Source organism: Diabrotica virgifera, chromosome 2 (assembly GCF_917563875.1).
Source record: "Diabrotica virgifera virgifera chromosome 2, PGI_DIABVI_V3a".
Lineage (NCBI taxonomy): Eukaryota > Metazoa > Arthropoda > Insecta > Coleoptera > Chrysomelidae > Diabrotica > Diabrotica virgifera.
In genome coordinates this window covers 139,803,777-139,831,325 of record NC_065444.1, presented here as the reverse complement: position 1 = coordinate 139,831,325, position 27,549 = coordinate 139,803,777, and the positions used below count along the sequence as shown (strand labels likewise).

Here is a 27,549-nt window from a genome sequence, read left to right as displayed (position 1 = left end):
CTACCAATTTCATAACTCCTTTTCACCCTTACGTCTCTTATCCAGTTCTTCTCTGTTTTTTGCACTATAGTATAGTCTATAATTGATTGTTGGTCTCTTGTTTTGACTTCTCTTGTGATATTGTGTATCCTTTTATGTTGGAAGTGTGTGTTCATAATCACCAGATTATTGTCTAGACAGAATTCAAGTAGTAATTTTCCATTTTTGTTTATTTTTTCCTCCCCATAAGGTCCTATGACATTGTTCCATTTTTCTGCTTCTTTCCCCACTCTACTGTTCATGTCTCCTGTGATCACAATTTTCTCTGTACAATCATTTATCACTTCTTGTAATTTGTCCCAGAACTCATTCTTTTCGTTTTTTGTTGCGTCTTCATCTGGTCCATAGCATATGATTAGGTTTGTATTGGTTTCCTCTGTATCCATATATATGTCTACTCTTAGTATACGTTCGTTGTAATATATCCAATTTTTTACTTTGTTGATACTGTCCTTCTTAATCATGCTCGCTACTCCTGCCTGAGCTCTCTTCGTTTCTTCCACTCCACTGTATATTAGTAACATTCCGTTTTCTAATATTATTTATTGATCCTCTTCCTTTTTTCTTTGTCTCTGTTATAGCTACTATTTCAATGTTCTTATCTCTAATTTCTTCCCCCAGTTCTATTTCCTTCCCATTTATACCTCTTACATTCCATGATGCCATTTTCAAAGTTATTCTGTTCTTTTCTGTGTTTAAGTTGTACTTCAATTTGTTTTTCCTTCTGTTTGTGTTATTATCTTTAAATCTGCTCATGTCCCTGTTCTGTGCCTGTTTTGTTTCTCGGTCCGTCATTGTGTTTTCTTCAGCTAGTTTTTTGAACAAGTTGATTCTGTATTGTATGTTACTTTTCTATCCGGCTTGTTTTTTGGTTCCATTTCCACTTAATGCCTTCAATAACTATGAAACCATATCCAATTTTTGTCCTTTTCCCATTAGTCTTTTCATCTGCTGCTATCTTCCTAAGGTTTCTTTGTATTTCTATTTCTTTTAATGTTAGGTCACATTCTATATATACTCTATGTTGCTTATAGTTCATTAGTTTACCCTTGGCTTTCAGTATTTTCATTTTATCTTCGAATTTTTTACATTCGATAACACCCATTGTTTCATTTATCTTTTGTACCCTATTTATTTCTGATTTTACTCTCATTTCTGTTTCTATGAAATTCTCTAGTTGCTCTGCTTCTATTGTGTCTATTGGTAAGCCTCTCATTATTAGGTTATTTTTCTTCTTTTCTTTCTGACATGCTTCCAAGGTTATTTCTATTTTATCTATTTTTTGTTTCATCGTAGCCATTTCTTTCTTTAGATTTTCATTTTCTCTTATTATTTCTTTCATTTGCAATTTGTATTCACTATTTTCCTTTCTAATTTCTTTTAGTTCCTCAATCATATTACCCATTGTATTTTTTATATCTTCCAGGTCCTTGTTTTTCTTTTTATTATCGCTTGCTAATTGTCTCATTATTTCCATCATTTCGTTTTGGCTGCTGGTTTCATTCGTTGATGGTTTCGACCTGTCTTGTGTTCGGTTCACTTTTCTGCTCCTGCTAATTATGTCTAGCTCCTCTTTGCTTTTTCTTTTACCGTCTTCATTAATGCTATCATTACCATCCGCCATCTTTCTTCTTATTCAAATAATTAAAGTACCTATGTATTTATAAATATAAATATTTGTAACGGTTACGGATAGCGACAAGCGCCGCACCCACCTCAACAGTTAAATCTTATCAATTCTCGATCCTAACCAGTTTCGACTTCTACCGCTTGTAAATACATATAGAATTAATATCAAAACAACAAATAAATTCAGCCTTTATAATTCTGTATAGTTTTACCGAAACCTGTATTACAGACCTATTGTTTTTGTTGATAATTATTATTGTTTATCGTTCTTAATCACCCGTCCAGCGCAAAAAGCTCAACCCGTTTCGTCCACTCAGAAGTTTCATTTTTATCCGTAGGGCAATTAAAAACTAACTATTAATTTATTAATACAGTTCAAAAACAGATATCTGATTATTTACTTACACAAAGGTCTTTTTTAATTACACTTTGCCCTATTTTGTATGCAGATTACACTCGAAACCACCCAAAATTGGAATTTAATTTCGGAGCGACACTACACACGTCCAACTAGTACGATTGCCACGTTCCTAGTAGTTACAACGAAGCCGCAAAGTTACACGAAGAGTTCAAATATCGACTTCCGGTTCTACTTTCGATCACTTTGGGTGAAAATCTAGGACTTACGAAGTCAATTACTTGTTTTTTTTTTTCTATTTTCTCCCACGAAAATTCTCCTCGAAAAGTTCGGTTTTTTCCAACACAGAATTGGGAGGAGTGGTTTCTGAGATATAATCAGTTTAAGTTGACCAGCATTAGACAAAGTTACAAAGAATAGGATGGTAGTCTTCGAACCATTACCTTTTTATTTCGGTCCTCTTTCTACATACAAATTTTCATATCTCCAAGAGACTCATAACATACATAGGGTGTCCCAAAAGTAGCGGAACGGTCGAATATTTCTCGAAGTAAACGTCGGATCGAAAAACTGAAAAATACGTATTCAATAATTTTCAAAAAATCTATCGAATGACATCAAACACGACCCCCCACTCCTCCCCCTGGAGGTGGGGTGAGGGGTTAAAATCCCAAATGGAAACCCCCACTTTTTATTGCAGATTTGGATTCCTTATGTAAAAGTAAGCAACTTTTATTCGAGACATTTTTTCGAATTCTGGATAGATGGCGGCATAATCGTAAAAAACGATTTATCGTGATACCATAGGTAAATTATTGAAAACCCAGAAAACACGTGTTTACTATTTTTCAAAAACCTATCAAATAATACCAAAAATGACTTTGCGCCCCACACCTTGGAGGTGGGGTGGGGGTAACTTTAAAATCTTAAATAGGACCCCCTTTTTTAATGCAGACGTTGCAAAATAATTAACATTTATTCGAAACATTTTTTTTTTAATTGTTGATAGATGGCGCTATAGTCGTAAAAATACGATTTATTAGCGCCATCTATCAAAAACTCTAAAAAATGTTTCGAATAAATGTTACTTATTCTTTAATAAGGCATCCAAAACTGCTATAAAAAAGCGGAGGTTTCTATTTAAGATTTTAGAGTTGCCCCTCACCCCACCTCCAGGGTGTGGAGTGGGGAGTCGTGTTTGGTGTTATTTGATAGGTTCTTGAAAAATATTAAACACATGATTTTTGGTTTTTCATTTGGAAGTGTATTTCTCGAGATATTAAACGGTTTCTATAATTTACCTATGGTATCACGATAAATCGTTTTTTCCGATTATAGCGTTATCTATCCACAATTCGAAAAAATGTCTAGAATAAAAGTTGCTTACTTTTACGTAAGGAATCCAAATCTGCAATAGAAACTGGGGGTTTTCATTTAAGATTTTAAAGTTACCCCAACCCCCTCCAGGGGGTGGAGTAGGGGGTCGTGTTTGGTGTCATTCGATAGATTTTTGAAAAATATTGAAAATTTATTTTTCAGTTTTTCAGTGCGATGTTCAGTTCGCGAAATATTCGACTGTTCCGCTACTTTTGGGACACCCTATACAGGGTGTAACAAAAATGTAGGTCATAAATGAAGTCACATATTCTGGGACCAAAAATAGTTCGATTGAACCTAACTTACCTTAGTACAAATGTGCACACAAAAAAAGTTATGACCCTTTAAAGTTACAAAATGAAAATCGATATTTTTCAATATGTATATCGAAAACTATTAGAGATATTTTTTATTGAAAATGGACATGGGGCATTTTTATGGCAGGAGCATCTTAACAAAAAATAACAGTAAAATTTGTACACCCCATAAAAATTTTATGGGGTTTTGTTCCCTTAAACCCCCTCCCCCCCCCCCAAACTTTTGGGTACGTTCCAATTAAATTATTATTGTGGTACCATTAGTTAAACAGAATGTTTTTAAAACTTTTTGTCTCTTAATATTTTTTCAATAAGCCATTTTTTATCGAGATGCGGTTTCTTTTTTAATATGTTTACCTAAAAATTTTGTTCCTCTAAACCCCCAAATGTTTGTGTACGTTCCAATTTAACTGTTATTGTGGCACCATTAGTTAAAGACAGTGTTTTTAAAACTTTTTTCCTCTTCGTATTTTTGCGATAAGGCACCTATTATCGGTATGTTGCTTCTTTTTTAATATATGGTTCAAAGTATTCCTAAAAATTTAAGTTATAAATAAACTTTCAGATTATTAACAGGTATTCTATCTATACCATATACAAATATGTGGTGGATTCGAAAAATATTCAAAATATCTCGATAAATACTAGCTTATAGAAAAAATGCTAAGAGGCAAAAAAGTTTTAAAAACATTGTGTTTAACTAATGGTACCACAATAGTAATTTATTTGGAACATACACAAAAGTTTGGGAGGGTTTAAGGGAACAAAAACCCATACAATTTTTATGGGGTGCACAAATTTCACTATAATTTATTTTTAAGATGGTTCATGCCATAAGAATGCCACATGTCTATTTTCAATAAAAAATCTATAATAGTTTTCGATATATTGAAAAAAAATCGATTTTCATTTTATAACTTCAAACTTTTTTATAACTTTTTTTGTGTGCACATTTGTACTAAGGTAAGTTAGGTTCGATCGAACTATTTTTGGTCCCAGAATATGTGATTTAATTTATGACCTGTATTTTTGTTACACTCTGTATAATAATAGTAAAAACGATCGGTATTACGCGTGAAAAATACCAAAAATACCAAAATCCCAATTAAAAACTACAAGGACTAGGTAAAGAAAATAGAATTTTTAAGTTCAAAATCGGTATACCTACGTTTAAAAAACCTTTATTTTTCGGCTTTCCATAGGGAAATTTAATTTTTTTAATCCGAAGTAACTCGAGTAGAAAATGCTGTTTTGTTATAATAAATTAATTTATTTATAACAAAATAAAACTACATATTTTCTCCTGTTGTAGACTTTTTTTAGAAAAATTTACCGCACGTGTATTGATCATGCAAAATATTAATTTGAAAACTGTATAAATATTTAAACACTCTTTGTATAAAAAAAATAAAAAGTTTTGTTTGCATACCTATATTTCTACTATATTCAATCTTAAGATTCGATTCCAGCAATAAAATAGCTGGTAAATAACTTTGCCCAAATATGGTCTTTTTTTCAATAAGCTGACCAGACGCATATTATACTAGTTTTCGGAAATTAAAACATTTTAAACACTTATATTTAAATGTGCTAAATATATCCCTTATATTTCAGGAAAATAACTTATCAAATAATCCATTAGCTTGGGCGAATACGTCGGTATATGATTTCAAAGGTCAGCTGAAAAGTGGGGATATGACTCTGTACATGTGGGCTTTTGCGGACGACATGAATTCAGACGATGTATTACATCCCCTCGGAACAGTAGTTAGTAATCCTTATATTGAACAATCTACTACATTGACTCTTCACATCAAAAGGTAAAGTTTATGTTATAGTTTAAAGATTTGAGAGCTGCAGAATTTTGATGTTATTTATTATAAGCAATAAACAACAAAAAAAAAAGAAGTCACAAGATACGTTATAATTTTTCAGTTTTTCGATCGGATGTTCATTTCGCGAAATATTCGACTGTCCCGCTACTTTTGGGACACCCTGTATAATAATATATAAATATAAACAATACGACTGATGATGCACAGTAAAAGATCGCAGTAGACGGAACTCCCTATCTCATTAGGGGAGAGATTAAATGTCCAGCAAACGACGGCAATGTTGCCAGATTCCTTTTAGCGGGAATTTTAAAATTTTATAGCAGTTTGGTTTTAAATTTGACAGTTCTGTTTTCTCAAGTCAAAAATCTTAACCTTACTTTTACAAGTGATTAGGATTATTATTATTATTTTATTTACATGTAAATTGAAACAATAAATATTGTGCTGTGTCATAATTTCAAACTCATTATGTTGCAGTCTTTTCCAGTTGATAAAATGGCAATTCAAAAACTTTTAGGTAGGTACGTGTAACTTCCACATTATTATTTATTTTTTAAGTATTAAGGTTGATGTTGATATCAAAAATTTAGATTTCAAAGATAGTTTTATGTAGGTAGATACTAATAGAGTAATACTAGATAATAGATTAGATACAAAGTAAGTTGTAAGTAGTATAACTGCCCATGTAATCACCTGTTATGTTGTTTTTTTTTTTAGATTTGCACTGTATGGATGGCACAGGAAGAGAACAAGAGTACAAGAACATGAATCATCTTATTATGAATGTATATGTATGTGATCCTCAAATTATTTTACAAAACAAGATAGAGAAAGAGTTTTAAAATCCCAAGGATCCTGCAAAATGTTTATTTGGTGTACTAGTCGAATAATAGTATCTAAAAATATTGAAACTATTTTAAAACACATTACGGGCATGAGGATGATATAGAGCACTTACATAAATATCAAAATCAGATAAATATCTCTTCAAAGTTTATTTTGAGACTTTCTTCAAAAATGTAAGTAAAATATTTGAATATCGACGGCGGAAAGGCAGGACTTCGTAACTGAAAAATTTTTATAACATGAGTTACTTCAGTTTTTCGCTTTAGAATAAGTGTATCGGCAGCTATTAAACAGCGATTACAGCTGGGAAAGTTTCCGGAAGGCTTCCAAAAGGCTTTCCCAGCTCTAAAAGCTGTTTAATAGGTGCTGATACACTTATTCTAAAGCGAAAACCGAAGTAACTCATTTTATACAAATTTTTCAGTTATGAGGTCCTGCCTTTCCGCCGTCGATATACACAATATAATTTAAAACAAGAATGTTACCACTAAACCACTTTTTAAATATTACTCATGAATATTTACTACAGTTTACAATTTCAAACTAGTGTGTTTGATTCTCCTATACCTATATTTTACTTTTTTAGTAAACTTCAGACTGTTCAGGATAGCATAATAGCATAGGAGGCGAATTAAAAAGAATTGATTTACTTATAAGAAAAGGTATCACAAACATTAAACTCTCTTATGGCATTGATTTGAAAGATGGGTATATGTACAATGATGATGCAACCAGTGTTTATTTTTGGGTTGAATGCTTACAGACTCATGTCCAATATTATTTTACAAACAACAGGGCATACTAATGGATATTCATTCTGAATTTAACATTTATGATTTTTGTCTTATTTTCCTTAATACTGTGCCAAAAGGAAATGTTAATTAAGTTTGGTAAATCCTTTATCGCAATCGATGGAACTCATGGGCTCAATTCCTATGACTTTGAACTTATTGACAGTATTAGTAAAAGATGAATTTGGGAATGGATTTTGTACTGCTTTCTTATTTTCAAATAGAAAAGATACCTACTTTAATTTACCATTTTTTTTAAATACATGTCTGTGTTGGTATTATATGTATAGTCAAATGTTTTCATATCAGGCATAAGCGACACCTTTTACAATGCCTCGTCAAATGTAATGGGTATTGCTCCTAATAGACTGTTAAGTGCCTGGCACATAGATAGGGCATGGTAAGTAAATCTTAATAAAATATCTGATTCTGAAAAAAATCCTATTATGTATACAAGATGTATTAATGATGGTTTAGAGAGTATTAATAGCTTTTTGGGTAGACTTCTAAGTGATGCAGATACATACAATTTTAGTAAGTATTTCCAGTAGAACTACTGCAATAACATCCAACAATGGGCCTATTGTTATAGGAAGGGGTTGTGGAATTAATACCAATATGACCATTCAAAATTTTCATAAAATTTTGGATAAAAGGGTATCCATTAGTTGTTATCAGTTAAGTTTAAAACTTGGCACTCATGGAGAGCTATACTATAATATATAATAGGTATATCTCATAATATTACATCTCATATTGTTCACTACAGTAGTAATGAGTGAGCCTGCATACACAGAACCATAATAATATATTATAGTTTGTGTATGCAGGATCACTCATTACAATAGTGAGCAATATGAGATATAACATATTATAGTATAAGTCTCTGTGCATGACCAGATTAACATGTTTGGTGCCCATCTCGAACAAGCTCCCCTTGGCTGGTACCACATACTTAAATCATTTATTTAGTTACACAGTACTACTCACATAACTTATGTGTCGTCAGTACCTTCCGTAAAACCTTCGTGATGCTACCCATAGGTCATGGCCACTGAATGTGTTAAAGCTTGTTAATGTAGGAGAGTTATACTAAAATATATATCTTATATTATATTGCCTTAAATAGAAAAAATATCTTATTTAAATTGTATCCATATAAGTTTTGACTTAATGAAATAAAGGTCAAACCGGCAAACAGGTGTATGTTCTCAAAGAAATTGAAAGTGTGTAAAAAAACTTTTAATAATCAGCTAAGTACTTTCAGCACATAACGTGCCATCATCAGAGCTTCCTAAAAGGACATTTAAGATAAGAGATTTTTTATAAACAAAAGATTGAAAAAACTTACGTCCTCTTATAAATCCTTCATAGAAGAGTAATTGTTAAAACTCACATGATAAATCATGGATACTGGGCAAAAGCCACAGATATTGGGTATAAAACCCTTAAAATTAAAAGTTATCACATCTAAATTCTTTTTTTATTTTAAAATTACAACATGGCTGCGTCAAACCGTTGTGAGTTCACGTGAACAGCTGAGCGCTGTCATTCATTCAAATGATAAAGAAGGAACCACTAATTTATGCGCCCTCTATATTGGTATGTAAATAAAAATTAATTAAATTGAAAATGGCTAAAAGGCCATGTGTTGGTTAAATTAATTCTAAGTGAAGATACTAAATTTTTTTAAAGTTAAATTTTCAAAATTACAAATATTAATATTGAAGTGAAATGTTAACGTGTACGTAAGTTATCAAAAATTCTTTTTAAAAAACAAACCGTTATGGTTTGACCAAGTGTAGAAAAGAAGTTAGATGAAAACAAACCAAGGAGAAGTCTCATTTGTCAAGTTCAGAGTTCAAAAGCTGTTATTTTATAAAATTAACAAATTTACCAAAAGATTAAGTCAAATCTCAAATATTCTACTTATATGTAATCAATGAAAGAAAACTCAAGAATACCGAAAAAGTAATGTTCAAAATACCTACAGCAATTGTTGGGTATATTGTAAACTAAACCAAAATTATTAAAGAAATTTCTTAAAGATAGGATCAAATTTACAATTTAATTGAATCTGAGTGTTAACACAGTTTTGAGGATTTCTTTTCATTTCTCTACTTATTTCTAGATCTTCTAGTAGATTCATTTTAGTATAGTTATTATTTGGTATGCTATGTAGGATCCTACTATCTCTTTGGGGACTAAAGCTGTGTTTCGATGCATGCAAATGATGACCAAAACTAGATTTATCGATCTTTGAAAGATGTTCTTTAATACGTGTATCCAACGGTCGCATCGTTCTACCCACGTAGGTCACAGGACAGTCACCACATGACAATTTATATATGCCACTTTTAGAAGTTTTTTTAATTCTGTCTTTAGTATGAGAAAAAATAGACCTGATGTTTTCTTTACATTTAAATGAGAGTTTTAAGTTAGGAATGTTATTTAAGATTTTGGCTATATTGTCTGAAGGATAACCTATGTATGATATAGATCTATACATAACTTCTGAATTGGAATTGTCAGGAGTAGCATTATAAGCTAGAGATCTATTCCTTTTATTCCTTAATTTGTTGAGTATGTTGTCAACTAAAGTAGGGGAGTAATTTCAATTTAATGAAATAAACCTTTTAATCAAAAAAGTGTTGTTTACTTGTGTACACCCAGCAATATCCTGATCATAGATAAATAATATAGTACATATTACCGGATCCTGATATGCAGACGCCAATAGGGCTTTTCATCAATTGTCATTTGTTTCGAGCTTTTGTCATGAGTCACATAATATTAATGTATCTACGTTATACGTCTTTGGTTTGTATCATTGGTATATACCAATAATGTACGACGTAGATATATTAATATTATGTGACACATGACAGAAGCTCGAAACAAATGACTGAATGAAATGCCCTATTGAATAGGGCTTTTCATCGATTGTCATTTGTTTCGAGCTTCGGTCAAGCGTCACATAATATTAATATATCTACGTCATACGTCTTTGGTTTGTATCATTGGCAATATCAATAACATATGACATAGATATATTAATATTAGACAACAGGTGACAGAAGCTTGAAACAAATGACTGAGTGAAAAGCCCTATATCATGTAAATACAAGTCATAAAGATGTCTTTCTACGGTTAAAATTGCACAGCCTAAAGACATCATTTATGTAACTTCTTAAGCCGTCACAAAATGACTGCAATAAGAAAATAGAATTTATTAACTCGCCTCGCCCCCAGGCAAAGTAAATGTGCTAGGCCACTAAGAATGTTTTTTTCAATTTTTTTTATTTTGCGGCTTTAGCGCTTAGCTATTTAGCCAGATACATGATGAGAATTAATACTATTATAATACATATTAAAACTAATTCAAATTACTAGTAATTTTATTAATATTCTGAATAATTATGTAACCACTTAATACTAAAATAAAAAAGTGTCCATCTATACTATCCCAACACATTTTCACCTTTGAAATCGTAAATTTCCATTCCCATTAAAAAATAATTTGTACTGTATAAGTATATTTCTTTTGAGCTTCATTTTTTTTTCAAAATACTGCAACATGAGTTTTAAATTATGACACAGTACAATACTTGTTTCAATATTTACATGTAAATAAAATAATCCTAATTACTTGTAAAAGTAAGGTTATAAATTTAAGAATACAGAACTCTCTTTTAAAACCAAAGTGGCATTAGACTAATTTTAAAATTCCCGCTTAAAGGAAAAAGGTAAATCTGGCAACAGTGCCGTCGTTTGTTGGACATTTAATCTCTCCCATCTCATTAGTTCATATACAGTCGAGTACATTGTCTTGCGCTCGTACCTACAGTACACTTTCAATGCGTCCGGCAAGGTGAAAAAACTATTGAAACTGTCCGGCTACTGAGATATTATTTTTTGATAGTAGTTCAAGTAACATAAGATTCAGCTTTTATACTTTAAGGAAAGTAATATAATATTTTACACACCTCTGCTACCTGTTACCTGCTCAAGTAACCACGATCCAAAGTCCGTACTCGCTGATCGTTTTTACCTGTGCTGGGGACATGCATAGAGAAACTTTCAGCTTTTATTAAATATGGAATGTGTAGCGGGCACGGGCTCTTGGGCTAATAGTTACTTTTATAAAAATAAAGCGTATTCTTTTGTTTGCAGGCAAGAAAATTTTGAAATGCACAGAACCCCTAAATTAACCTTCTTTTTACAGTAAAATGTATGTAAATGTAAAATTGAAAATGTTTATACATTTTTAATGTAAAATGTATGTATTTTAATTATAAACATCACATAATGCAACCATAACAACGTATTTTTCACTTATGGGTGGAATGCATAAAATGTAGTACCTGCTAATGCTTCAAGTATGTACTACATTTTTGAAGATTTTACTACACTTACAAAGCATTAAATGCTTTGTAAGTGTAGTAAAACACTTATAAACCATTTGTAAGTGTAGTAATGCTTTGTAAGTGTAGTAAAATCTTCAAAAATATAGTACATACTTGAAACATTAGCAGGTACTACGTTTTATGCATTTCACCCTATGTGTCTTCATGTGTACAGTTCAGCTAAATAAGAATAATAAATTACTTTTAATGGGAAATAAGCCACAATTTTACCAAAAAAAAAATGATTTTATTAACGTTTCGAAGCCCAAATCGGGTTTCGTTGTCAAATTACAAAATACTACTAAAATAAACAAAAATGTTGTTGCTAAGTAAAAAAATTCTTCTAATAATTAATTTAATCTGACTCATTTATATTGGCAATTTAGACGTATATTATACATTTTAAAGTAGAAGACTTTAAAATGATATCGCCAATATTTATGAGTTGCGTTCCTGGGACGACTTTACTAAAAGATAGTTCATTCGATTACATGAAATCAATCCCAACTCAAGAATATCCGTCACAAAAAAATCATAGCATGTGATCTGTCTTTAAAAAGACAACCAAATGCAACGATGACAGTAAAATTCTCGCGTTAGAGATTCCATAGTAAATCACGAGGGAAAACCAGGAAAAAACCTCGTGATACTATCCCGACATCGTAAGTATTTGGTCTTACATTTAATTTACATACTTTCAAAAAACTAATACCAAATTCTGACTTTAATATGTTTAAATTATAAATAATATTAATAATACATAGATATACAATAAGTAATACTAAAATATAAAATTTGTACTAACTCGATATGTTATTGACTTATCGATATGTTATTGACAACGAAACCCGATTTGGGCTTCGAAACGTTAATAAAATCATTTTTTTGGTAAAATTGTGGCTTGTTTCCCATTAAAAGGAATTTATTATAAAAATGCCACAAGAAAATAGCTTCAGAACAATATAAATAAGAATAGGTACAATTTACTTCGGAAAGGATCATTGCAAGGACAACTCAACGATTGTGTTGCATTAATGTTATAAGAGGATGCTTCCTAGAGCTCCTAGAACTAATATGACGACAGATGAATCTGCAAGTGTAAAATGTAGTATTATTTATATTGCTAGTAGAGCCATAGTAGAGGATCCGATATGAGGTCGATCGGCACCGAACTGTTTAATGGATAAAAATTGTTGGATATGAAATATAGTATGTTAAAAATTATAAAAAATAGAGGATGCCCAGTATAATTTTGTCCTGACTATAAAAAATGCGTTTTTATAAATAAAAAAAAAGTTCAAGCGGATATTTTAGATTTTTTGGATCGTTCTAAACAAAAAAGGTCTGTGGAATTTTTCTCCTAAGTTGATCGGTTTCGAGTTATAAACAATTTAAAACTAAAAAAAGAACGAAAGATGACGGGTTTTTAAAGGCCAAAAACAAAAGTAAAAAATATCTTTTTGTTATTAATATTTTTTTTTCAAGTTAAATTGTGGCTTATTTCCCAATTAGAATAATAAATCTTTTTGTAATCATCAAGTGCCTAAATTCAAGTTCAAACTTTCTTCTATCAGATCCGAATAATAAGTTTTGCCATACATCCAAACTACTTATTAAGAATCGATAGAATGAAGTTTGAGCTTGAATTTAGGTACTTCGTAATTTCACAAATGATATTTTTTAAAGAAAGTCAAAATTTTCAACCTAATAGAAACATTAAAAATATTGAAAAATATTAAAAATATTGAAAAATATTAAAAATATTCCTAAAAGATATTTAATTGAAATCTTATTGGACCATTTTCCTGGTAACACCTCCATGGCTTCTAAAAATTGCAAGCCAGATGGATGCTGAAGCGAAGAAGACAAGAGGGAATTCAAAAACTTACAATTCATTACCCCGTCTGTTCAGCTGTTAAATTCCAGCAGAAAATGGACCTAGTTATTCAAAGGAGTAAAACTAATATAAAATAAACTAAAAGTGTATACCATTTTTATTCAGTTGCAATGCGACGGCAAAACTGTCTTATTTTTCACTTGGAACAGAGAGCGCAAACCAGCACTCTAAATCGACGATTTTCAACTCTAATTGGAGTCATCATCAGAGAGGCGTAGGTTTGCTGTTCTCTGCCCCAAGTGACGAAACTCCGAGAGCTTATCCCCGCGTTGCAACTGACGTTTATGGAGTAGGTGTCTAGCGACATCTGGCAACTGAAAGTCAAAATTTTCAACCTAATAGAAACATTAAAAATATTGAAAAATATTAAAAATATTCCTAAAATATATTTAATTGAAAACTTATTGGACCATTTTCCTGGTAACATCTCCATGGCTTCTAAAAATTGCAAACCAGATGGATGCTGAGGCGAAGAAGACAAGAGGGAATTCAAAAACTTACAATTCACGACCCCGTCTGTTCAGCTGGTAAATTCCAACAGAAAATGGACCTAGTTATTCAAAGGAGTAAAACTAATATAAAATAAAATAAAAATGTATACAATTTTTATTCAGTTACAATGCGAAGGCAAAACTGTCTTATTTTCCACTTAGAACAGAGAGCCCAAACCAGCACTCTAAATCGACGATTTTCGACTCTAATGCTAAAGTGTTCTCCAGTATTTTCAAATGTTAAGAAAGGGAAGAAAATGTTTCTAAAATATTGTCCTGAATACCTTTAATAAGAATTCACATTCATAGGTGAGGAAGAAGAATATATACCCAATGCGTACTTTGTTCGGAAACCTTGGCTAACGAAAGTATGAAGCCTTCAAAACTTCAGAGGTACATTTCAACTGAACATGCAGAAACCTTGAATAAACCTTTGATGTTTTTTCAAAGTAAGAAAAAAGAACTTATCTCCACTTGGTCGAATATGGAGAATTTGGCGTCAGGGCAAGGTAATAAAATTAATTACCATGACCTCTTTTCAGTTGTCTTTGCTCATAGCAAAAAATACCGCTCCGCACACAGCAGACGAGAACCTTATTGTGTCCGAGACAGTAATAATTTCGTCACTTCTGCTTGATTAAAAAGCAGGTCAACAGATACGTAAAAGAACTCTATCCAACACTACAGTGAAACATTGAATCGAGGAAATGTCTGTTGTAAAGGAGAGTTTAATATCTGCTATGAAAGAAACTGGCTTTTATTCTTTACGAGATGTGTCCAAATGTGTCGTGCAAGGAAGTAGCTCCGTTAGTTCAATGGACCCATTGCAGCATCCATAGGGAGGCATTGGCTCTTAAAGGGTTGAATCCAGACCTCAAAAGCACTCTTGATGATGCTGTAAAGATTGTGAACTTAATAAAAGCACAATCTAAAAACTCTCGGATGTTCGCTGTAATGTGTGATGAAATGGGAAGCGAACGTAAGAAGTTACTTCTACATTGTGAAGTCATGTGGAAATGTGCTTTTCAGATGGTTCTAACTTCGACACGAAGTTAGATTGTTTTTGGTTTAACTGAAACACGATGGAACACTAGTTCAGTCAAAACAATGCCAGATATCACACTAGTATCGTCATGGGTGAGGGATGGGTCGCGAATATGAAAAAACATCAGAAGGTGGGTCGTCAGATATAAAAAGTTGGGAACCACTTGTTTAGAGTGATTCAAAAAATCTAAGAAAAATATCTGCCTGGGCCGAAAAAAAATTATAGAAAACAAGCTAAAAATGCAAAGATTATTATAACGAGAACCTTTGTTTATTTATTATGAAGAGTTGTTTAGAATTAAAAATGCAATTATATCCTTTTCATTTAAATACTGTGAACTATAAAATTTACTCTTAAGCGATCTCGAATAAAGTTTGATATATGATGGTTGCATCTAAAGTTACGCATAGATATGCGCGCCGCCCACTTCGCGCCGTGTGTGCGCTGCGCCTTTCTAGGCGCCGACAGAAGTTGAATCGTGGTGCGTCGTTTGTGCGCCACTTGAAAACACGTAGTAATCTAACGAACGCGTCACGAACGCGCAACGCACAGACGGCGGGAAGTGCGCGGCCCGCATATCTATACGTACCTTTAGATTTTAGACCATGCAGATCTTTTTATGAAGAATAACTTTGCTTCGTAAATTAATAGTAAAATAAATAAAAATGGTGTTGGGTATCCGTAATTTGAGAAAAATTTTCAATTTTTTTTTCATTAGGATGTAATTGCACATATATTAGAACATAGTTTTTAATTCCAAACAACTTTTCATAACAATTTTCAATATTGTGAAAAATAAAGGTACATACTTTACTCTTGAGCGAAATTCATATTTTTTGACATACCTCGTACAATGTAGATAAAATTTGATATCTCATGGTTGAATCTGAAGTTTCAGACCATGCAGAACTTTTTATGAAGAATAACTTTTTTTCGTAAAATTAAAAATGAAATACACAATATGTATACACAATGATATAATATTCGCGGTGTGCAAGTACTTGGAAGGGATAGGTTAAACGATCGTGCGCGAATAGCGGAGAAATATTGCCACTTTCTTAAATAATTTATATTGTCAATTGAAATTGTCAAATTGACGTACATTTCATATCTACTGTCATTGAAAAAGAAAAATTATATGTTGCTCCACAATATTGATATGATATGCAATTATTATATAAAGGTAAATTTAATTAAAAATGTATAAACATTCTCAATTTCTTTGCAAAACGAAAATGCAGCAGCTGCATAATACTCTGGTTAAAGCGGAGAGTGCAGGAAGAGTCTATACCGGTTTCGGAGATCTTTTTCCCCTCATCAGTAAACCCATATCCTCTTCTCTCCGCTTTAACCATTTACCATAGCTTAGGGCCTTCCCGAATTGCAAAGAAAGAAATGTCACGGATGAACTAGGGCCATCTACCGGAAAACAAACTAAGTTATCAATCGAAGCAGCGCAGAAAACGACAATAAATATCGCCTCCGTACCACCAGATTGACAACAGGTGGAATACTTTCTTTGGTTACACCTCCTGAGACTTTTACAATTTATAAGTCATACAGGTGCCGAGAAAATTAAGATGAGAGAATTTTAAATAATTCACAACTCATCTACTCAGCATGGTAAAGCTCCAACAAGAAAGATTCCTTAATACTCAAAAGAGTAAATGAATTAAAAATGTATAAACATTCTCAATTTCTTTGCAAAACGAAAATGCAGCAGCTGCATAATACTCTGGTTAAAGCGGAGAGTGCAGGAGAAGAGGATATGGGTTTACTGATGAGGGGAAAAAGATCTCCGAAACCGGTATAGACTCTTCCTGCACTCTCCGCTTTAACCAGAGTATTATGCAGCTGCTGCATTTTCGTTTTGCAAAGAAATTGAGAATGTTTATACATTTTTAATTCATTTACTCTTTTGAGTATTAAGGAATCTTTCTTGTTGGAGCTTTACCATGCTGAGTAGATGAGTTGTGAATTATTTAAAATTCTCTCATCTTAATTTTCTCGGCACCTGTATGACTTATAAATTGTAAAAGTCTCAGGAGGTGTACCAAAGAAAGTATTCCACCTGTTGTCAATCTGGTGGTACGGAGGCGATATTTATTGTCGTTTTCTGCGCTGCTTCGATTGATAACTTAGTTTGTAAATTTAATTAATTGTATTTTGCTTGCAGTACTCCATTTTAATAACTAATTTTATTTACTACATAGAATTGTTTACGTTTTAATAACATAACCTGAATCTTATTTTTTCTTCTTATTATTTTTTTGGGCTATGGCCTTGACAATTATCCAGTAACCAGGACTAATATTATTGGCCAATATAATTAAAAGTGCGAATAAAGTTGCAGAGCGTAGAAATAGGTGTCGCTTTGCCGAATTTGCACGGTCCCAATACATAATACATACATATCATTGGGTAAATAGCTCAAATAAAAAAATAGTAAACTACCATTTAACATTAACATTAATAAATAAAATTTATTTATTTGACATTTCAACTTGACGTTTATGTGTCAAACGAAACAAAAACTTTTATCTCGGGATAGCGATTAAGGTTCCTCATCACAAGCGCTTATAGCCGATGTTAGCCGAAGTCACGCGCATTTTGAAATCATATATTCATTTCCATTTTGACGTAGATTAGGTGTTTTTTTTTTGAGATGAGAATCATCTAAATAGATCTGGAAATATGACCCAAATATTTTTGGATTCGTTCGAGCTATAACGTTGGAATGTTGCTGAGGTTAGTTCGAACGCCTACAAACTAAACTCACTTCCTCTTCCAGCAGCGCGTCAGGAACGTTTCTTGGCGAAAGTAACCTCGGAAGCGCACTACCACGGTCCCCAAATTAAACGGTAACAAAGAACAGTCTTCAGTATAGGGATAGGGTCTAGAAGATCACTGTCTCTGAAGGGCATATCGTTGTCTAGTCCATTGAAATGTTACATTTAGGGTTGCATTTCTTAGAGGAGTCAATTTTATTTTTTTATGTGTAGGGGGGTTCAGTAGAAGCTTAAGTTCAAGTTTTTGGGGTCGCCGCCCTTGTCCCCCGGCCGCCATCTTGGAAAAAGGGGTGCAGCAAAGGGCTTTCGCGCTGTATCTCCTAAACCAGCAACCATACAGAAAATTTAATTACACATAAAATGTAGCAAATTAAATTTTCTACAATTTTATATCTATTATTTTTTATCGTCAAGTGACCAACAAAAAAGTTATAAACAAAAATAAGAGAAAATTTTGTAAGAAGTTTCCTTTTGGAGGTTGTAACTTTTTTTCCGTTCATTTTACAATAAAATAACATCATAGCGATTTTATAGAGGATTTTTCAACGAACAATTTCCTCTATAAACTTGTTTAATTTTATTTATTTATAGTATGATAGAATTGATCCAAAAGATGGCATAACCCAGACATCCAAAGTGAAAGTTATTATCCAACACCAAATTGTTCTATATGGTCCACATAATGTTCAGAAAAAAGTCACGCCATTTTGAGCATCGGGTTTGGGGGGAGAGGGGGGAGCAATCGGTAAATTCGTAGTTTTTTACGTTTTTCGTCAGTATTTCTAAAACTGTGCGGTTTAGCATGAACAACCCTCTATACAAAAATGTTCTACATTCAAATTGAAATAAAAAAGGTCCTATGCATAATCCTTCTAAAATGAACGGTTGCAAAGTTACGGAGGTAGTATAGTATAATTTGTCCAAAAAAAGACCTAACCCAAACATCCAAAATAAAAGCTTTCCTCCTACACCAAATTGTTCTATATGGTCCACATGTGGTTCAGTAAAAAGTTACACCATTTTGAGCGTCCGGTTTGGGGGGAGATGGTGGAGAAGTCGGTAAATGAGTAGTTTTTTTTACATCTTTCGTCAATATTTCTAAAACTATGCTTTAGCGTAAACAATGTTCTATACAAAAATGTTCTACATAAAATTTAAAACAAAAAAGGTCCTATACATAATTGTTATAAAATCAACGGTTCCAGAGTTACGGAGGGTGAAAAGTGGAGGTTTTCGATACTTTTTATATTTTTTGGACAATTGATGATGATTTTGGGTGGTCAGGTTGACGTTTCTTCAAGGGCTTATCACTAACATACCATCGACCACTGAAATAGCAAATTTGATTTATAAAACACAATCCTGTTAAAGAAAATCAGTAGGAAATTGCCCAAAAAATATAAAAAGTATCGAAAACCTCCACTTTTCACCCTCCATAACTGTGGAACTGTTGATTTTATAACAATTATGTACACGACCTTTTTTGTTTTAAATTTTATGTAGAACATTTTTGTATAGAACATTGTTTACGCTAAAGCATAGTTTTAGAAATATTGACGAAAAACGTAAAAAAACTACTAATTTACCGACTTCACCCCCATCTCCCTCCCAAATCGGACGCTCAAAATGGTGTAACTTTTTACTGAACAATATGTGGACCATATAGAACAATTTGGTGTTGGAGGAAAACTTCTACTTTGTTTAGGTTAGGCCTTTTTTTGGACCAATTATACTATACTACCTCAGTAACTTTGAAACTTTTTTATTTCAAATTTAATGTAGAAACATTTTTGTATAGAAGGTTGTTTATGCTAAATCGTATAGTTTTAGAAATATTGACGAAAAACGTAAAAAACTACGAATTTACCGATTTCTTCCCCCTCTACCGCAAACCCGACGCTCAAAATGGTGTGACTTTTTTCTGAACATTATGTGGACCATATAGAACAATTTGGTGTGGGAGGATAACTTTCACTTTGGATGTCTGGGTTTGGGTCTAGTTATACCATACTATTATCTAGGTTTTACAGCGCTCCAAATTTGACAAAATTCTCGAATTCTCATAGGAATAAAATAAAAACAAAACCTTGGGCTTACTTTTCTATCTATATATTTATTTATTATGATTTTAACATTCCTATGCTATCATTAATCTATTTTTGACCCCTTTCCCGGTCACCTATGAGGTAGACTCTGGAGGCGGGTTCTTTGTGTGGTATCCCCAATAGGCCTAATCCACGGACAATTTCTAGACAAAATAACATTATTTATTATTATATGTCGAAAAAGATCTATCATAGTTATTATTTTTTTTTATTTTTCTCGATGGTCCAGGCTGCGAGTCAAGATCTGAATCAGTATCCGAGGTGAATTTTTGTGGTATAATGATAGTGAGAGTTGGCGTCATTGTCGGTAATTCATCTATACCAATTCAGTTTCTTCAATAATTAATGTTAATATGTCCACGATGTTGCTGCAACTTTCATCACCACAATAAAGGCACACTGCTGAACATTTGAGGTCTGCTTTTCGGCAACCACATGCACTTCCAGTTTCCATTGCATCTGCTAAAGATGAATTTGATAAGCTTGGGGCTACTGGGGGCTTGGAAGTTTGGATTGGTATCCAAAATTTTGCCTTTTTCAGCCCCAATGTTCTGGATCACAATGTTTACCGAGCCATGACTGAATCTGGTGATACACTCGGAGTCTGTGGAAACGGGCTGCATCTTGTGTTGGAGGAAGTGAGAAGAGATTAAATGCATTTTTTGTCACTGTTTTAGCGAATCGTTTGTATCTCAGGGTTTCCAGAGAATCGTCTTTATTTTCGTCATATAAAGAGACGAAAAACGTTTGCCAACAACAGTGAGTAAATATGGCTCTACTTTCCCACTGACAAATAATTTTCCCTAAAGGTTTTTTACAAATATAATAACCACCACTCATGATGCGCTCTTAAAAAAACATAAAATGCTTATCTAATCACAAAAATATAAATTTTACCCACAAGATTCTCAATAGTATTATCTATAGAACTCAAAATACTTTTCACAATTTTTAATACGACTGCACGTGGCCAAATAGGTAGCACAACTGTAAGAATAAGTTAAGTAGAGGTGTTAGGAACTTTTTGACTTTTTTTGTTATGTGACAGTTTCGTAGATTATGAAAAGAAAATAAAAAGAAGATTTATGTTTACATGGTGATGCATGCACCTTGATAAACAATAGAGAAATAATTGAATGTTTTACCAAGTTGTCAGAATAAACTTCAAATTTAAATATAGTTTTCTTAATGCAATATATCCATACCAGCGCAAATAATTACAGTCCATACCATAATTAAAATCTACCATTTTGGTCATTAGAGCCGCATTTGTTCGTACATCGTCGAATTAAGGATATATTCACGAAGAAAAGTGCCAACAGCCACGTTTCCAAGTGGGTTTGAAGTTACACTATATTGGTATATTTTCCAGTTATCGTCCACCAAGCGACTTCCAAGACTAGAAGATATAAGTAATTCCAATAGATTCCTTTATTGTCAAGGTACCGTGCACCAAGCGACGTCCAAAACTTGAAGATAAGTCTGTCCTTTTTGCTATTATATCATAAACTTATTTTTATTTCTGAATTAAGCAAAACAGTGCATTTTGAAGTTTTGTTTTGATTTAATATAGAATAAATTTAATTTTAATTAATATTAATTTGCTAACAAGTTTGTGGGATTGCCATAAATCGCCAAAAAATGACTTTAGCCAATCATATAAGAACAAGGGGTTCTTACAAGGGAAAATTGACCAATTTAGAGTCTTATGTTAATATAATAAAAGCTGCTACGCCAAGTAGTAAACCACCTCTGTCAGAAATTCAATTAAGATATGAAATGAATGCCAGTCTATTAAAAGAATTTCAAGATGTTCAACTGCAAATTGAAATTTTAACACCGGAAGACAAATTAAAAGAACAGTATGAGGAAAATGAATTATTTGAAAATAGGTATTTTAAAGCTATGGGTTTTTTGAAAGGTTATATTGAAAGTAACACATTTCAGTCTTCACATGATACTAGTTTGAGTTCTACTCCTCAAGTACACCTTTTGTTACCAAAAATGAAAATCAAAGTCTTCACTGGGGAGTTAGAAACTTGGTTAGAATTTAAATCCATGTTTACTAGTGTCATTCATAACAGTCCTTTGTCAAACAGTCATAAGTTTCAGCTTTTGCGACAATATGTGGATGGGTATGCGAAACGTATAATAAATAAAATTGAATTTTCTGGTGACTATTACCAAACTGCCTTTGATGCTCTCTGTCAGAGATTTGACAATAAAAGGTTGTTAGTAAACAAACACATTAAAACCATTTTTAGTTTAGAGTCAATTAATAAAGAGTCTCCAAAGCATCTAAGACAATTGTTAGATAATGTGTCAGATAGTGTCACTTCAATTGAAAGTTTGCAGATAACAAAAGAGTGCCTAAGTGATTTATTGTTAATAAACATTATTTCTGATAAACTTGATAAACAGAGTTATAGAGAATGGAAAGAGTTTCGCACCAAAGAGGAACTCCCTACCTTAATGGAATTCTTTAATTTCTTAAAGACGAAAGTAGATACTTTGGAAGAAATCCAAGACCAAAGTTCTCATAATGCCCATCACAATCATAATAATAATAATTCCAATTCCAATTACAAATATACAAACCGTGAAGGTCATAAGAGAGCGGTCCAAGTAAATTTAGCACAGAAAAAGAGTTGTGTTTTGTGTAAAGGCAATCATTATATATATTCTTGTATTCAATTCCTCAAACTAGATACCAAAGGCAGATTAGGTAAAGTTAATGATTTAAAATTGTGTCACAATTGCCTAAGAATTGGGCACAGGGCTCAAGAGTGTACAGTGTACACTAAGACCGTGTTTGAAGTGTCATTTAAAACATAATTCCTTAATACACTTTGATGACATTCAACATGTTTCAGTGGACTCTGACAACAATGCCCAGCCATGTGAAACATTAGTAAATAGTATACAGAATGTTAATATGCCACCAATGGCAACTCACCAGCTATCTGCACAAGCAGTAGATTTGCAAAATAAACAAATTCTTTTGTCAACAGTTGTTTTTAATGTCAGGTCAAATGATAATAAATTAATACCATGTCGTGCGCTTCTAGACAGTGGCGCTCAGATAAATATGATAAGCGAGAACTTTTGTAAAAAATTAAATCTTTCATTGATTCCAACTAACCTTGCTGTTAGTGGTATAAACCAGGTAGTGTCAGTTCTAATAAAGAAGTGCCAAATTTCTTTGTTGTCTAAGTTCAATAGCTTTAATATTACATCCATATTTTATGTTGTACCAGTCATTTCAAACCAAATTCCGTCAGCTAGTTTTGATACTTCAAGTTTTGTTATCCCATCTAATATTCAGCTATCTGATCCTTTATTTAATGAATCCACCAATGTTGATGCCATTATTGGTGCCAATTTATTCTGGGACCTCCTTATTGATGGCAAAATCAAGCTGGGAAAAGGTTTACCAAATTTGCAAAATACACGTTTAGGCTGGATTGTAAATGGAGTTGTTCCCTATGAGACAACTCGTGTGTCATGTAACTTTACCAGGGCCATCGCCGAAGATGACCAGTTAAAACATTTGTGGCAAATGGAAGAAATGCAAGATTCTACACCATGATCGAAAGATGATGACGAATGTGAAGAAATATTTCAAAAAAGCACTACCAGGTCCGAAAGTGGCCAATTTGTAGTAAAACTTCCACTGAAGTTCTCTGCTGATTTGTTAGGAGACTCCTTAGATACTGCTGTCAGCAGATTTCTATTATTAGAAAAACGATTTACCAAAAATCCAGAACTTAGTGATTTGTACCATGACTTTATTAAAGAATATCAAAACCTGGGACATATGGTTAAGGTCGATATGAAAAATATATTTTCTAAATCCTATTTTTTACCCCACCATGGAGTTTTAAAAGACACCAGTCTTACTACTAGACTCAGAGTAGTTTTTGATGGCTCCTGTCCTAGTACTTCTGGTTGGTCTCTCACTGATCTTCAGTATACAGGACACAAAATTCAAAACGATATTTTTGACATTCTAGTACGATTTAGACAGTACACCCACGTTGTTTCTGCGGATGTGTCAAAAATGTACAGACAAGTAATGATACATGAAGAGGACCAAACCCTTCAACAAATTGTTTGGAGAGAAAATCCAGCTGATAGTCTTGACACATTTAAATTTACCACAGTAACTTATGAACAAAAGGCAGCTCCATTCTTAGCCATGAGATGTATGCGCCAATTGGCCCTAGACTTTCAATCTCAGTTTCCTTCAGCTGCAAAATCTGTGATACAAGACTTTTATGTAGATGATCTACTCACTGGATCAAATGACTTAGAAAAATTGCAATTGAGATGCAAAACCATTTTTAAAATATTGAAATCCGGAAATTTTATCTTAAGAAACTGGATTTCTAATACTCCTGATACCCTTGTTCACGTTGATAACAATGATATTTCCAATAATATCATTGATATTGGAAGCTCTGAGAGTACCAGAACTCTTGGAATTCAATGGATGAGTCGCCAAGACCTCCTTTGTTATAAAATATCACTTTGTGAAATGCCTGTTTTATTTACTAAACGTCAAATTTTATCCATTATTTCTAAAATTTGGGATCCAATGGGTCTTCTCAGTCCAGTTATTATAATTGCCAAAATAATTATTCAAAAATTGTTCCAACTTCAAAAACCATGGGATGAACCTGTACCTCCAGAGTTAAATAAATCCTGGAGGCAGTTATATAACCAGTTACCTCAGTTAAATTCATTACGTATTCCAAGATCCGTTGTTGGACCATACAGTCAAATCATTGGCATCCATTGCTTTTGTAATGCTTCTCTTAAAGCTTATGCAAGTAGCATTTATATATCCAGTGTTGGTAAAAATAATGAGTACAATTCTCATATTTTATGTTCAAAGACAAAGGTTGCACCTCTCAAACAATTAACAATCCCGAAACTTGAATTATGTGCAGCTCTCTTAGGTTCTCAACTTATTAATAAGGTTGTAAAAGCCTTACCAGTTGTGTATGTTCCAATTTATAAGTGGTCTGACTCAAATATAGTATTATGTTGGTTGAAACTAGAGCCGCACCAGTTACAGGTATTTGTATCTAATAGAGTAGCTAAAATCCAATCTCTCACCACTGTGAACAGTTGGCACTATGTCAACACTAAGGAAAATCCGGCAGATATTGCTAGTCGCGGAATTCTTCCCGAATCTTTCATTGAATCCAACCTTTGGTTTCATGGGCCACATTTTTTGAGACAACATCCCAATACTTTGCCGATTAATTCACTTCGAGAACTAGAAGAAATACCAGAACTTAAGCAGTCAGTACAAACAACCTTATCTTCCAATATACACATAAGTTGGATTTCGAATTTTATTAGTAGATTTTCAAATTTATATAAACTAAAAAGAGTATTTGCATATCTTATAAGATTTACAATATCTATTAAAACTAAAACTAGAACAGATAGCATGCTTTTAAGTGTAAAAGAACTAAATGACTCATTTTTAATATTAATAAAACTTGTTCAAGCAGAATCTTTTCAAGATGAAATTGTTAGCTTGGCAAATAAAAAACCATTAAATAAAAAATCCAAATTAATTCATTTATCACCTATTTTAGATAATGATGTATTAAAGGTAGGAGGACGACTTTTACATACAATGTTACCAAATAATATAAAAACTCCAATCCTATTACCAAAATTTCATGCTTTAACAAAATTAATATGTACACATTACCATGTAAACTATTTGCACCCAGGACCACAACTATTATTGTCACTAATCAGACAAAATTATTGGCCAATATCAGGAAAAGTATTAACCAAGCAAATAGTGAGACAATGTATTAAGTGTTTTCGAGTAAAACCACCTAATACTTCAGTGACCATGGGTCCACTTCCTAATGAACGAATTATTATATCACATCCTTTTGAAAATGTGGGATTAGATTTTGCAGGACCGTTCCCTTTAAAGGAGAAGAAGGGACGAGGAAGCAAAATTCTAATATTTTATGTTTGCATATATGTCTGCTATGCAATGTTTTAAACGATTTATATCTCGCAGGGGTATTCCCACTAATCTTTACTCCGACAATGGTTCCACTTTTAAATCAGCCAATAGAGAATTAAAGTCTATTTATCATTTTTTGGAAACAAATAGCCATACCATTCACAATTTTGCTTTAACTAAAAATATTGCATGGCATTTTTCTCCACCATATAGCCCAAATTTTGGTGGTTTATGGGAATCGTCTATAAAACAAATGAAATTTCATATGAAACGCACACTTACCAGTATTAATTTAACATATGAAGAATTTTTTACTTTATTAACCGAAATAGAGTGTATTTTAAATTCAAGACCACTTTTTGCTAGTTCAGAAGATCCATCTGACCTTGAACCCTTAACTCCTTCCCATTTTTTGACATTACGTCCTTTAACTTATCTTCCTGAACCCAATGTTCTATCAATTCCTACAAACAGACTTAATCGTTTCCAACAAGTTCAGCAACTTCATCAACGATTCTGGGCTCGCTTTTCAAAAGAATATGTCAGCCAATTGCACCAGTCTTATAAATGGAACCAGAATTCATCGAAACCTCTCAATCCAGGTGCTTTAGTGATTATCCATGATTCAAGTTTACCTCCATGTAAATGGTCTTTAGGACGAATAGAGAAGGTATTTCCTGGAAAAGATGGAAAAATCAGGGTTGTTCAAGTTAAAACCAAAGGCATCATCACCAGATCCTCCAGACATCTAGCCCATTTGCCTTTAGAAGAATATCAGTGATCCTCTAACTATTATAACAACTTCCCAAGTGTAATATGTGTCGTGGACTTGTTTGAAGTGTACTTCAACGCGGGGAGTATGTTAGGAACTTTTTGACTTTTTTTGTTATGTGACAGTTTCGTAGAAGATGAAAAGAAAATAAAAAGAAGATTTATGTTTGCATGCTGATGCATGCACCTTAATAAACAATATAGAAATAATTGAATTTTTACCAAGTTGTCAGAATAAACTTCAAATTTAAATATAGTTTTCTTAATGCAATATATCCATTCCAGCTGAAATAATTACAGTCCATACCATGATTAAAATCTAACATTTTGGTCATTAGAGCCGCATTTGTTCCTACATCTCGTCGAATTAAGGATATATTCATTAAGAAAAGTTCCAACAGCTACGTTTCCAAGTGGGTTTGAAGTTACAATGATAGATTAGAGATATAAATAATTCCAATAGATTCCTTTATTTTCAAGGTACCGTGCACTAAGCGACGTCCAAAACTTGAAGATAAGTCTGTCCTTTTTGCTATTATATCATAAACCTATTTTTATTTCTGAATTAAGCAAAACAGTGCATTTTGAAGTTTTGTTTTTGATTTAATATAGAATAAATTTAATTTCCATTAATATTAATTTGCTAACAAGTTTGTGGGATTGTCATAAATCGCCAAAAAATGACTTTAGCCAATCAGATAAGAACAAGGGGTTCTTACAAGGGAAAACTGACCAATTTAGAGTCTTATGTTAATATAATAAAAGCTGCTACGCCAAGTAGTAAACCATCTCTGTCAGAAATTCAACTAAGATATGAAATGAATGCCAGTTTATTAAAAGAATTTCACG

The 27,549-nt window shown here is 32.6% G+C and overlaps 1 protein-coding gene across 1 annotated transcript in view; it reads left to right on the top strand.

Moving 5' to 3' along the window:
- LOC114344837 (phosphatidylinositol 4,5-bisphosphate 3-kinase catalytic subunit beta isoform) overlaps positions 1-27,549 on the top strand; it is a 998,515-nt gene that overhangs the window by 479,041 nt on the left and 491,925 nt on the right. Inside the window, exon 6 of the mRNA XM_050644876.1 lies at positions 5,335-5,540. Coding sequence (XP_050500833.1) covers positions 5,335-5,540 — 206 coding nt within the window. The remainder of the gene's footprint in view (positions 1-5,334; positions 5,541-27,549) is intronic.